General features: G+C 43.5%; 1 protein-coding gene across 1 annotated transcript in view; it reads left to right on the plus strand.

The window, feature by feature from the left end:
• The first annotated feature begins 1,457 nt into the window (after nucleotides 1–1,457).
• Nucleotides 1,458–12,973, plus strand: part of LRCH1 (leucine rich repeats and calponin homology domain containing 1) — a 179,489-nt gene continuing 167,973 nt past the window's right edge. The window contains exon 1 of the mRNA XM_039839339.1: nucleotides 1,458–2,026. Coding sequence (XP_039695273.1) covers nucleotides 1,699–2,026 — 328 coding nt within the window. The 5' untranslated portion in view covers nucleotides 1,458–1,698. The remainder of the gene's footprint in view (nucleotides 2,027–12,973) is intronic.

The following is a 12,973-nucleotide window of genomic DNA, read 5'->3' on the forward strand; positions in this document are numbered from 1 at the left end:
GGAGGCTGAGTGGAAGGAGTTGGTGAGAGGGGGTTTGGCGGGGAGTATACCAGCAGGTGGCGCTTGTCTCCTTTGAGAAGATAAGAATGTTTAATTCAGCCTAGAGTCCCGTAGGAATTAAGGGCAACTATGCAGGCGTGCATACACTGCAAACGACAAAGATCATGCCATACTTCAGTGTGGGGTCCCTTAAGTCACAAGTTCCAGCCTTCTGCCCCGACCATCACCTTTCTGCATTACCGCTTAGCAGACGTTTCCCCTACTCCAAGAGTTGTACTATTTTCGTACTTGACCTGCATTTTCATTTCCCCTAGCCAAGTGACGATCAAGCCTTGGGTATAGAGCAAAATTAAAGGCCCTACAGAAGTGGAGCTGAGATCTTGGAAAGGAGTGGTACTTTATCAATCTTCTAGCTGGTCTGTCCTGATGGTGTCAGATGTTCTGTCGCATCTGATGTGCCAGCCTTGATCTGAGCAGAACATAAATTTGCTTGCAAGCAGACATGTCAGTTTCCCTGCCTCGCGGGGACAAGAAAAAGGAGCAGCTCAAGGGCACTAAGGTGACTGTGCACAGGCTCAACCTGTGACTGAGTTATTGGTTTGTTAGAATCACTGGCTTTCTAACCTTTCCCTGCCCTACCCAATTCCGAGACTCAGCCATAGGCAGCCCCTCTGCCTCATATGACAATGTGTTTTGTCCATCATAAAAACTACCCTCATTCCGAAAGTCCTTTCTGGGTCTGCGGTTTTCTATCATCACTCAGGAAAACCTTCTGTCCTACTCTCATTTGTCAGCTCGCAGCCTGGGAGCACATAGGAAGGAGGACAACTTTAGAGTCTGAGGGCAACAAGTTCGAACCCAGCTCTGCCTCTGACTGCCTGGGTGCTCTTATACAAGTTTCTCAACTTTCTCTGTAGACTGGTGAAAACAATTTTTCTTCTCATGGGGTTTCTGGATTAACGAGATAATTAATGTAGACTATCCAGACCAGTGCCTGTTAAGACCCAAAGGCGGGGGATTGTCTCTTGGCTTGACACCACAGAGGAAAACTGCTTCTGGGGTGAACTCCAGGTCAAAGAGCCAGAATAATTTGCAGAATTGCGGTAAACTCTCATCTCCCCGTGATCTCACTGTATTTCAAATCCCATCTATTGCCTTGTCGCCGGCTTCTCAGATCCCGGCCTAAAACCCCTTGTCCGTAAAACCCTTGGGCAGCGAAAAGAGAGCCAGAGGAGTTCGGAGTGTAATTGAACAAAACCCCCGCACGGGCGCTCCCCATCCACCCTCCCGTACCCCGATTGCGGGGCTGAGCCCAGAGAAGCAGCGAACCCCAGCCGGGTAGGCCGCGGAGGCACGCTCGGAGATGGACCAACAGCTTGGGGGAAGGAGGAGGAGAGAACAGCGGGCGGAGGAGGGGAGAGCCGCGGAGAGGAGGGCGGAGGGGCGGGTGGAGACACATGCGCGCTGCCTGCCGCCGCAGTCCTTAGCTTCCCAGCGACAGGAAACCTTCGAGACTGAGCTGCCACTGCCGCCTCCCCGTCCGCCCATCTGCCACACTCTCCTCCCCTTCTTGCATCTTTCGGTGGAGCACTGCGGGGACTCGGTCCGAGGTGCCGTCTCCCCCTCCCGGGGGAAAGCTGTAACCCCTCCGCAGAAGCTGCGGGCGGCGGGGCGGCGTGTGTGTGGCGGGGGGAGAAGATGGCGACGTTGGGAAGCGAACCCCAACCTTTCGTCCCTGCTCTCTCAGTGGCTACTCTGCACCCACATCATCAACCCCACCACCATCACCACCAGCAGCAGCAGCACCACCAGCAGCAGCACCACGGAGGAACCGGAGCCAACGGCGGGGCTGGAGGAGGCGGTGGCGGCAGCAGTGGGGGCTTCAATCTGCCCTTGAACCGGGGGCTGGAGCGCGCGCTGGAGGAAGCGGCCAACTCCGGGGGGTTGAACCTCAGCGCCAGGAAATTGAAGGAATTTCCCAGGACCGCGGCTCCTGGGCACGACCTTTCAGACACTGTGCAAGCAGGTGAGAGAAGGCCGAAGAGCAGGCAGTGGGCGTGAGTGGCTGTCTGTCGTGCCTTCCCCGACGCGGTGGCCACTATGAAATGTGGCCTCGCTGGGTGCTCATCGACCCGTTCTCTCCCGAGTCAGGGACCGCGTGGGCGAGGGAGAGGCCCAGCGCAGGGCACGGTGGCCCCCGCCTCGCCGGGGGGCTGGCGGTCAAGTCCGGGGAGAGCCGGGGTACGCGGGGGAGCCGGGTGCGAGTGCGGGTGTCCGGCTTCCCATCCCGAGGCGGCAGTGGCCAGGGCAGTGGCCCCGGGCTGGGACAGGCGGGCGCGCCGCGGGCGCGCAGTGGAAGTGGGAGGTTTGAGGCGGCCGCGCCTGCTTCCTGGGCCCGGCGCGGGGCTGGGAACCTGAGCGCCGCGTCTGCGCCGTGGACCCAGGCAAGCCCTCTTTGCGTCCGGGCGTCGCCCGTTCTGGTGGGGAAACTCAGACAAAGGTGGCGCGCCCTCGGCCGACCCCACAGCATCCGCGCGGTGCCGCAAGGCCCTCTCCGCGGCATCACCAAGCGATCGGGCAGCTCGGTGCCGACTGCGAGGAGGTGCCCAGGCTTCCTCCAACGGCGCGGGTGCGAGGAAAGAGCCGCTGCTATTGTGAATGCGAATCCGCAGCCACTCCTCAGGCGGTCGGCTTCCTGGTTCCACCAGGAACCAGGTTTGGTTCCTACCACGGAGGTTACTTAGTTCTCAGTAACCCGATCTTTGCGAGGGCCCTCGAAGGGACAGCATGGCATGTTAAAAGAAAAGTAATTAAAGTGAGCCGGTTTTCCTATATGAGTCCGACAAGTTGCAACTCGCGCCAATGAGCAGCCAGCTTTTTGAAGTTATGTCATGTGTTGACATATTTCTGAGACGACAGCTTTCTCTTTGGTAGTTGTAGTTGCTAGAGCGGGATCTATAAATAGGAAGGAGGGTGGTGGTGGAACGCGATTCAGGCCTTGGGATCCTACTGCAGACTGATTTGGTTTCCTATAACCCGGTTCAGCTCCTTCGGAGAGGGTTCCTATCTTGGCAAGCGTCCAGCCTTTCCCAGGGCAGTGGGTGCCCCATTTTGGAACCACTGCTCAGACCTTCTGGCTGTCATAACCTCGTGAGCCCTTGCGTCAGACCCCCTGGATCCTGGATGGACTCTCAGTTCTAGCTCTCCCAGTTTGCCCTTGCGGGAGGAGAGGGTCGGTCTCGGGAGAAAGTAGTTGGCTTTTGGAGCTAGGTTTCCAGTGCCTTTTCTTCCACCTTTAATTCAATAAACATTTATAGGGAGTCCCAATGAATATTTAGACAGAGTTCTGAGTTCTCTAGAGCGAAAGGGCCCTTCAGGGTCATTAAACTTTGTAATTATGATTTAGAGATAGGAGGCAAAAAGCGGGGGGGATTTCCAGAGTTGAGCTGTAAACAGCTGTGGAGTCTCTTGATAGGACCTCTTAGTTGCATTTTCTCAAGTGTAAGTTATACCACGGACTGCCAGAAACATTGACTTAAAAAAAACAAAACGAAAAAAAACCTGTTAAGTTCTATTTTCCTTTTGCCACAGAGTGTACCAGTGAACTGTGAAAGGATTGGATATGACTACAGAAAATGGAGCTGGCATGACCAGTAATAACATGTGTTTGTACCTTCAGTAGGGGGGCTAGAAAGTTGTTATTCTACTTCAGTTATGCTGCTTATTTCCAAATTTGGGTGAACATGATGTGTCTCCTGTGTTGCCATTTCTTTGAGAAAACCTGTGCTTTTAAAAGCAGGAACAGTATCTTTCATTTAAGAACTTGCCATTCTCTCTTGCTTGCTTGTGGTGAGCTTAGGTTGTGAGTTTTGTAAGTTTTTAATTATAAGCTTCATTTGCACATGTTTCATGCTCAGAAAATTCTAAAGAGTTCAAACTCAGGCTTAATGTTAACTGTAAAAAAATACAATATTAAATTATGGGAGGGGGAATGTCACCAAACTTTGTAGAAACATAAGACAGCTCAATAAAGGTAAAAAATAGTTAATATAGTCAGCTATTTTACATGAAATTTGAGTACCTGAATGTATTAAAGTTTTTTTTTTTCTGTGAAATATCTTTGGGTGTAAAGCAAATGTATTCTGCCCTTTGTTCTAAAGACATTTGCAAGAGTTAAAATACCTCCAGTTTGTAGTGTTGACATTTTCTTTATATTAAGAGTTCTAGTAGAGTGGCGAATATGAATAGTAACAGACAATAAAGATAGTGGTTTCTCCTGGGTTAATAGTTTACAGAATAGCTCTTAAAAATCAGAACGGCACATGAAGACCCTTAAAGACCTAAGATGTAAAGGGCACTTTTTCATAAATTTTGAAAGATAGGGAGAGACATAGAAAGATTTTCCTCACTGTTCAGTTGTACAATACGGGTCATTTGGTTTATGCCTTCCTTGTAAAAGTACCTCTTCTGGCAGCCACCTACACAGAACTGCACTCTTGGGCAATGTAGCTTATCTGAACGGAAGATGTAAACACAAAAAGAGACCCAGGGCCATTCAGTAGGTACCTAAACTGTCACTCAAATGCAAACACATTTTTCATAGGAAAAAAACTCTCAGGCCCTCGCTTTGGACCTATTGATTTACTCTTTTTTTTTTTTTGATTTACTCATTTTTGAGTTAAAATCGTTTTTGTTGTCAGGGTCTGGTCTTTTTGCAGGGGAGAGGGAGAAAGTGTGGCACAGGTGACACTGGATGAACTGGAGAAATGTGAATAAAAGAGCCATGATTAGCACTTGGTGTGTACCCTGCTGTGTGACGAGTACTTTATCTGCATTATTCTTCTCAGTCCTCTAGAAGCCTATTCACAGCCTCATTTACAGCTGGGGAGATTGCATTTAAGAGAAGCCAGATAATATACTCAAAATCATATCCCGACTTAGATGGTGAATCAGTGATTGAACCCTGACGGTTTTACATCCTTGACCATATTCCTGTTAAGCAGGGAAGGGTTAGAGAGGAGCAGAATCTGAGAGGCTGTCTGGGCATTCATTCAACTCACATTCATTCCATAAATACCCACCAAGCATCACTAAATGACAGACACTGTTATAGGCACCTGGCACCACAGCAATGACCAACAGAGAATCCCTGTATCCCAGTGGCCCCCAACTTTTTTGGCACCAGGGATGTGTGCCTATGAGAATCTAATGCCTGATGATCTGAGATGGAGCTGAGGCTGTGATGCTAGCCCTGGGGAGTGGCTGCAAATACAGATAAAACATCACTAGCTCACCTGGCTCACGGGCCACTCACCTCCTGCTGTGTGGCCTCTGTTGTTACTGGTACTTGGGTTAGGGACCTCTGCTTATAGAGTTTTCATTCTAATTGGAGGGGGATGGGGAGATAATGAAATTGATTTTGCAGGATGAGTAGGAAGAGTTATGGTATAGTTATAATATCTTTGTTTTAGGAATATACATGCTGCCTTGTATTAAAGGTGACTTGAGGTGGCTTGTAACAACAGCACAAATGATGACTAGCAATAAATATAAACTGTGCTTAAAATTAGGCCTGATAAAAATTGCACCAATATGTGCATCAGAAAAGCAAACATTTTTCTTAGTGCTGTTTTATTAAGTAGGGTCATTTTGGGATGAAGAAGTTCAAAATTTATCTGAAATAAAACAGATTGAAAAGAATGAGTAAGAAAAGAAAGTATCTCTCTTAGGCCGACTGCAGGAGGTTCTAGAAAATGGAAAGGAAACCATTGGACTTGGTGTGCAGAACAGTTTTTAAAAGTTAGTCTCATTAAGGAGAAGGTAGAATATATCCTTGCCAATATCTTTGAGGTGGCTGGAAGCAGGAAAGACAGTATAGGAAATGAAGAGCTTACTCAGGCAGGAATATACAAATGCAGCATAAAAGCATTCACTGAGGTCCTGCATGTGCAAGTGCAGGGTGCAGTAGGCCAAGCAGGAATGCGGAAGAAGCGAGCAACTCCACGAAGCCAGGGGAGCCCACAGGCAGGTTAAGGTGAGATGCCAAATAGTACAGATAGACATTGTCTGCAAGATTCAGAGGAAATGGCCATTTCAGTTAAGCTGGCTAGGAAAGACTTTTCATAGCAGAGGTGGGATTTGGGTCAGGTTTTGTAGGAATTAGATATTTTGGATAGAAGCCCCTGTGAACATTTGGTGATTAGAAAGATGGTTTAAAATGTGTAGCGAAAACCTAACAGTCTGAGATCTGTGAATAAAACAATAAGAGAGGACATTTAAGACTGTGCCTCAGTCATATCCTCCCAGCCAACTATCACTATAGAATGGATAACAGAGCACAGGGCTCTTTGGCCCTTTATTTGGGAACTCTGGAGATGGCAGAGGCCTGGGATTTGTTAGCCTGTGACAGGACTAACGCCCTAGTCTGAGCTAGCTCTCTCAAATGTCTGTATTCATTCAAAGAATCTTCTTGACATTTGTGGGCAGGCTTATCTACTGAAGACTGACTTCTCTCACCCCATTCTCATCCTATAGAAACTGAATCCTTGGGATTTTAAGACTCTTCAGTCACTGGAATTCACACGAGACTTGATAAAAAAATCTGTTCTGAAAAACTTGTTCTATTCCATAATTTTGGCCATGAACAGTTTTCATGATAAATGTTAATGACATTTTTGAAATCGCATACTTAAAACGTATATTCTTTCATAGTTATATCTAGTTTCACATTATTTTTCCGTTATTGAATTAAATTTATTAGTTATTGCTGTAACTATCATTTATTGTGGTAGTCACTATCACATAAATGCCTATTTTCATTACATGTATTCCAAGTAGTTCTCTATTCATAAATGATTAGTCATATCCCTTTTCTTCCTATTATTATTTTTTTCTTCTGTTGATCAGTTTCCTCCTTGTTAAGGTGTAGAAGAATTCTAATAGTCAAACTTTTAGAATAACTAAGACAATATGTATGGTGGTTCATGTATAGTCTTCACAGACAAACTGCTATTCTCATTGCTTGCATTACAGGCTATTCTTTATTGAAAAGGCAGGAACACACTAATCATGTTTTTAGAATAATAGCATACAATTATAGGTCACAAAACCTCTGGGAATTTTTAGTTTGTGCCAGTTTATAAAGGACAGACCAAGGTTTGACCTTCATTGAAATGATTCTGCTGGATAGTATGTCAGTCACTGCAACACTTTATTTGATTTTTGGTGAATATATGGTGTTAGGACAAAATTTGGCACACCCCACTATTTTAAACTTCAATTAAATAATTTACTAAAATTTTTTTTTGAGTTTCGTTGCAAATTTAAATTTTTCATGCTGTGGTTTAGCAGTTCTTTGGTATAAGCATTTAAAGGGTAGATACCTTTTGAAATCCATGTTCATGTTGATCAGTTCAGAGGTCAATTTCCTTTTGCTCTTGCTTTCCTTATGATGTGTACAAAGACTTTTTCTTTTTACTCAACTTCATTGCTTATTTAAACATAAGTTGTTTCTTTTGTGTATACTTGTCTCTATGTATCTATCTATCATTTATCTATCATCTATCTATCATCTGTCAATATAGATACAGATATAAAGATTTTTTATGCTTAAAGTGGGCAGCATTTACTTTCTTTTAATTTCTCCCCAAAGTCATCTTCCAGGTGCTGTATTCAGAATGCTTTTCCAGAGATTTCGCAATTTAAATGGCAGAAATGCTATTAACTCTACTTAAGTGAGTTCATTGGTCAGGCTACATAACTTGAGCTTTTAACTATGCCTCAAAAAAACTGCTTGTGATGCTACTTTCCAGATTTGGTTTCTTTTTTTGGAAAATTTGATTTTTGTCTTAGACAGACATAAGGGTAAACTAGCTGGTGCATGGATCTGGTAATGCCACCAAAATCACTGTTTGCGAACACTTTCAGTGATTGTGTTAGTTGTTGGAATTAAGGTAAGTTGGTGTTAATTGCACTTTTTATTTGTAATTATAAAATTGTAATCTATCATAAAAGGTTTAAGGATGTAAGACATAAAATCCAACTATATTTATGTATCTGATGCTTTTATTTATGTATGACTCAGGAAGTCTAGAGGCTTCTGTTATTGCTATTTTTTTGTCATGTGAAAGTTTTTATCACCAGAATTTTCAGTTGCTATGATATTTCAAATAGGCTTTTTGGTGTGTGATGTAAATTGTTTAATCAAAAAAATAATAATAAGGCAAGAAAAGTAAAGAGGAAAAAAAGAAAGGTCAGAATCTAAGTAAGCCTTAGTTTAGGAAAATTAGACCTACCAATACAGACGCAAATTTGAAGCACACCTGTGTTTTCGTCATCTTAATTTAAGAGTTCAGTAGTGTTGTTTCCACATACTGTAGTCATACATTTAGAAGCCATCTGTTCCCACAAAGTAATTCAAAAATAAAATGAGATTGTTAACATGAACAGAAAATTGACAAATGGCGAGAATATTGGGCTTCTCTTGCTTACTCCAGCAATGCAATAGAAGGGAAATGCTCTTGTAGTCAGATTTCTGTATATGTTCATGATTTTTCCCAGCCATACCCTCCTTCACTGGTCGTAAAGCAGAATATAGGTGGGAAAAAAAAGAAAAAAAAATTTTGAAAAAGAACAATATTTGATTTGCAAAACAGAAATATATATATATATATATTTTTACCTGTGGAGAATTTATTTACTGCTCCTTTGTTAATATGGTGTTGACACTGAGCCACTCAATTTACAATACCTGAAACTGTTCCAAGACATTTTTAAATCACCAGGGTCAGCTATGCAGTTTTGGGATCTTCCCTGATGTTTGCTGTTCGCCCTTCTCCTGTGTTCCCTCAGTCTCTGCTGAAGGGGCCCTAAGACTCTGGAGATGAAACAAGGCCAGGAGCCCTCCAGTTCAGTGAGTCTTGAGTTTCTTCTTCACTGTTCTCCCTAAATGGTGAGAAAAAATCCCATCTTAGTTTTTTGTTTTTTGTTTTTTTTCTTTTAATCCTCTGGCTTCTCCTGTGGCCTTGCTTTTGATAGCTGATCCTACATTGCAAGACATGGAGTTTAGCTACACAGTGTATTCCTCTAATATTTTATACTTTTGATGTTGAGGCCGTACAGCGTTGGGAGCAGCATCAATACGTCTGACCCGATTCCGTTGGCTTAGCTCTGATTTGACTTACTTTATTTCTGTGGGCAACAAGTTCAAATATAGCATCATCCACAGACTGCCTGATTTGGCCTTCCTCTAGATGGCCTTCTTTTCCAGGTCATTTCCCACACGTCCCCCTTGGTCCTGACTTGTAAGATTCTAATTACCCCACTCTCATTTTGTCCACTCCCCAAGCCTGCCCACAGCACACAGGCTCCCTGCCAGCCCCTCCTTATAGATCTGAGCACTGAATCATGCACAGCCTTAAGGCATCTTTGTGTTATTTCCTTATGATTTTTTTTTAATTATTGCCTTCCTCTTTTGGTACTTTCCCCATGTTTAAGCTCTTCCCTCCTTTACTGGCCTGGGAGTTCCGGCTAGGCAGGGTTTTTTTTTTCTTTCTTTTTAATGCCCTCTATGCCTATCATAGAAAGTGCTAGATATGAACCAGTGGATTAGTCTGTCTCCTCTTTCCTATTCATAGCCCACCATCAGTTTCATCTTGGATCTATTAGGACACCATCCTTACTCATGCACGTTTCGTTGATCTGTGGCCATTTTCTTGGTAGTGACCTTATTTTTTCTTACATGGCATCTTTTTACTTCTCAACATCACCCACGGTATTAGTTGGCTCGGGCTGCCATAACACAATACCACCAATTGGGCGGCTTAAACAACAGAAGTTTATTTCTTGCAGTTCTGGAGGCTGAGAGTCCAAGCGTCAACAGGGCTGGTTTCTCCCAAAGTATCTCCCTTTAGCTTGTAGATGGCCACCTTCTCCCTGTGTGTTCGTATGGCCTTTCCTCTGTGCCTGTGTGTCCCTAGTGTCTCTTTGTGGGTCCAGATACCTCTTCTTATAAGAACATCAGGGAAAGTAGACGGGGTAAAAGGGGTCAAATATGTGGTGACAGAAAGAAATCTAACTATGGGAGGTGAACACAGAGTGTAAATATATATACGCCTTACTGTTAAAGTGTACATCTGAAACTTATTGGATTTCGTTAACCAATATCACCATAAAAATAAATAAATAAAATAAAAGAACATCAGTCACATTGGATGAGGTCGCACCCATAGGAGCTCATTTAACCTTAATTACGACTTTAAAGTCCTGATCTCTAGGTACAATCATATTCTGAGGTACTAGGGGTTAGGGTTTCCACATGAATTTATGGGTTCACAATTCATTCCCAGCACACACTCACCCCCGGTGGAGCTGGCAGCTAACAGCTCCTCCCCCCAGCCTTGGGCAGTCTGACTCTGCCTGTTCAAGGCTGCCCTTTCGGGCCTCTCTTGTTCACCATCCCATCCCCAGGATCTAGCACAGCACTTGTGCTGCTTCTGCCTGGGCTCAGTAAATGCTACTAAGCATATGGATGTGAAATGGGGAAGGAGCCACCTGTACACTTAAAAATGGGTGACTCTGGCTTGTCTGGGTCCCCCTACCTCCTTACCATCTCTCATAAATTTAGAAAACTTCATGGTTATTGTTTGGCAGGTCCCTAGTCATTCTTTTCTCTCAGTAGTTAAAACAAAAGTGAGGTCGCTTCTCACCAACATTTGCAAGTGTTTGATAACCAGTGTTGTACCCAGAGGTCAAGTGAGTTGTAATGAACTCCTAAGGACATGGCAGGGATTTTATTGAAATTAGCCAATAAAGTAGAATTAAACAGTTTTTGAGCACCTATCATGTGTGAGACGTGGATGATTACAGAGACATAGTCCTACTTTTCACAATTATGTAAAGATTACGGAAATAATATATTTTAAAGTACTCTACTTGTGTGGTATTCTCACTAATAAGTGTCATTTGCAGATAAAGCCTTTCAACCTTTAGCCAAAGGGACTTTCTTCCCTCTTCTTCCATCAGTATTGCTTAGAGGTTAAAAATCCGGTCTCTTGAGCCTCAAAGACCTGTGTCCAAATGTTGGCTTTGTTGATTATAAACTGTGTCTCTCTGACTAGATAAACCCTGAGCATCAGTTTCCTTACCTGTAAAAAGCTAATACTTTATACTTAGTAGAGTTGTTGTGAGGACAATGATCATAATTACAGTTGGTAATGTTATCAAGTGCTTCCGCTGTGCCAGGTATTGTTCCAAGTGATTTATATGTAAATATATGTATTAAATATGTAATATATGTAGTACCTCATTTAATTTTTGCTAAGTGTTTGTTTTAATTGTGGTTAGAGCTCAGTAACTCCAAATTCTTCTAACTTTTATTGAGGTTCCACCCGACTTCCTGTATCTGGTTCAAATTCATCTGCCTCTGAAATGCCTTTCTTGACTATTGTAGTCTTAAGAGGGAGTTTGGATATTTAGAAACCATCCATTCACATCTCTCTCTTATTTAATAGCTGAGGACATGAGAGTTTAAGTCATTTGGCTAAGGTCACACAGCAAGACAGTGGGCACCTGAGCCAGTGCCAATCTCATAGCCTCACACCAAAGGCAGTTTCCGTGGAGCCAGGAGGCAACATTGGGATGGGTAGAAGATCTCCCGCCCTGCATAGAGTTCCCAGGTCAAACTCACCCAGACCAGCCATGTAGAAGATGCCTCAAAGAACAGAAAATACGGTGAAACCTTTAATCACATCTGGTCCAAAGCTGGGGAAAATAAGATATAAAACTAATAGTGGTTACAAATTAAATGTGTTAGTTCAGGATTTTACTGCGTGTGGTTTTGGGGACATGTCTGGGCCCCATGTAAATTGGATTCCAAATACTAAGAGGCTTGTGGGCAGCCCCCGTCTCGCACACTGGAGGTGTACCACAATCTCTCATAGCAAGGTTTTTCTTATAACTTGGAGTGCATTTTCCTGTGGAAATAAAGTGGTAAGTGGTGGTTTGGTTCTCTCACCAACCCTCTGTTTAACCCTAGCAGAGGTGGGCCTTTGTGTTCATTGTTCTTTCTTTTTCTTTCTTTTCTTCTTCTTTTCTTTCTTTTTCTTTTCTTTTCTTTCTTTCTTTTTCTTCTTCTTTTCTTCTTCTTTCTTTCTTCTTTCTTCTTTCTTCTTTCTTTTCTCTTTTCTTTTCTTCTTCTTCTTTCTTTCTTTTCTTTTCTTCTTTCTTTCTTTTCTTCTTTCTTTTCTTTCTTCTTTCTTCCTTTCTTCCTTTCTTCCTTTCTTCCTTTCTTTCTTTCTCTTTTCTCTCTCTCTCTCTCTCTCTTTCTTTTCTTTCTTCTTTCTTTTAATATTCATAGCAGCTTTATTTGTAGTGGTCCCAAACCGGAAACCGCCCAGAGGTTTTACAACCACTGAGTGGTTAAATAAACTGTGGTACCCCCATACTATGAGACACCACTCAGGAATATAAAGGAATGCACTATTAATATAGACAACCATTTAGAAGAATCTCCAGGGAATTATGCTAAGTAAAAAAAGCCAATCCCACAGGGTATATGCTATAGGACTCTGTAACATTTTTGTTACATATGACAAAATGCAACCTCAGTTCTGACATAAACTTCTGAATCTGGAGATCTCGGGAGTCAGGCTGTGAATGAAGCTCCTGCCTCTTGGGGATAATTCTCTCCCTTTCGGCCATTCCAACTCAAGGTCAGAAAGTTCTCCCCTCCTCCAAGCCCCTTGGCCAGTGGGTTGAGTAGATTGAGGATCCTATCCCACTGGTGTGGAGAGTAAGGGTTGGCGTAAGTTAGTGGGGTCAGCTCTGGAACTCCACGAGGCCTCCAGGCAGAGGAAGAGCTGGCTCAGTAGAGGCCTGCTGAGGGAGATGGGTGGGAATTTAAGCACTTCCCTACTTAATTTTTTATATTTTTTATATATTATCATTCTGATTTATTAATTTTAGAACTTGAAGC

This window comes from Pteropus medius, unplaced genomic scaffold (genome assembly GCF_902729225.1).
Source record: "Pteropus medius unplaced genomic scaffold, Ma_sr-lr_union100, whole genome shotgun sequence".
Classification (NCBI taxonomy): Eukaryota; Metazoa; Chordata; class Mammalia; order Chiroptera; family Pteropodidae; genus Pteropus; species Pteropus medius.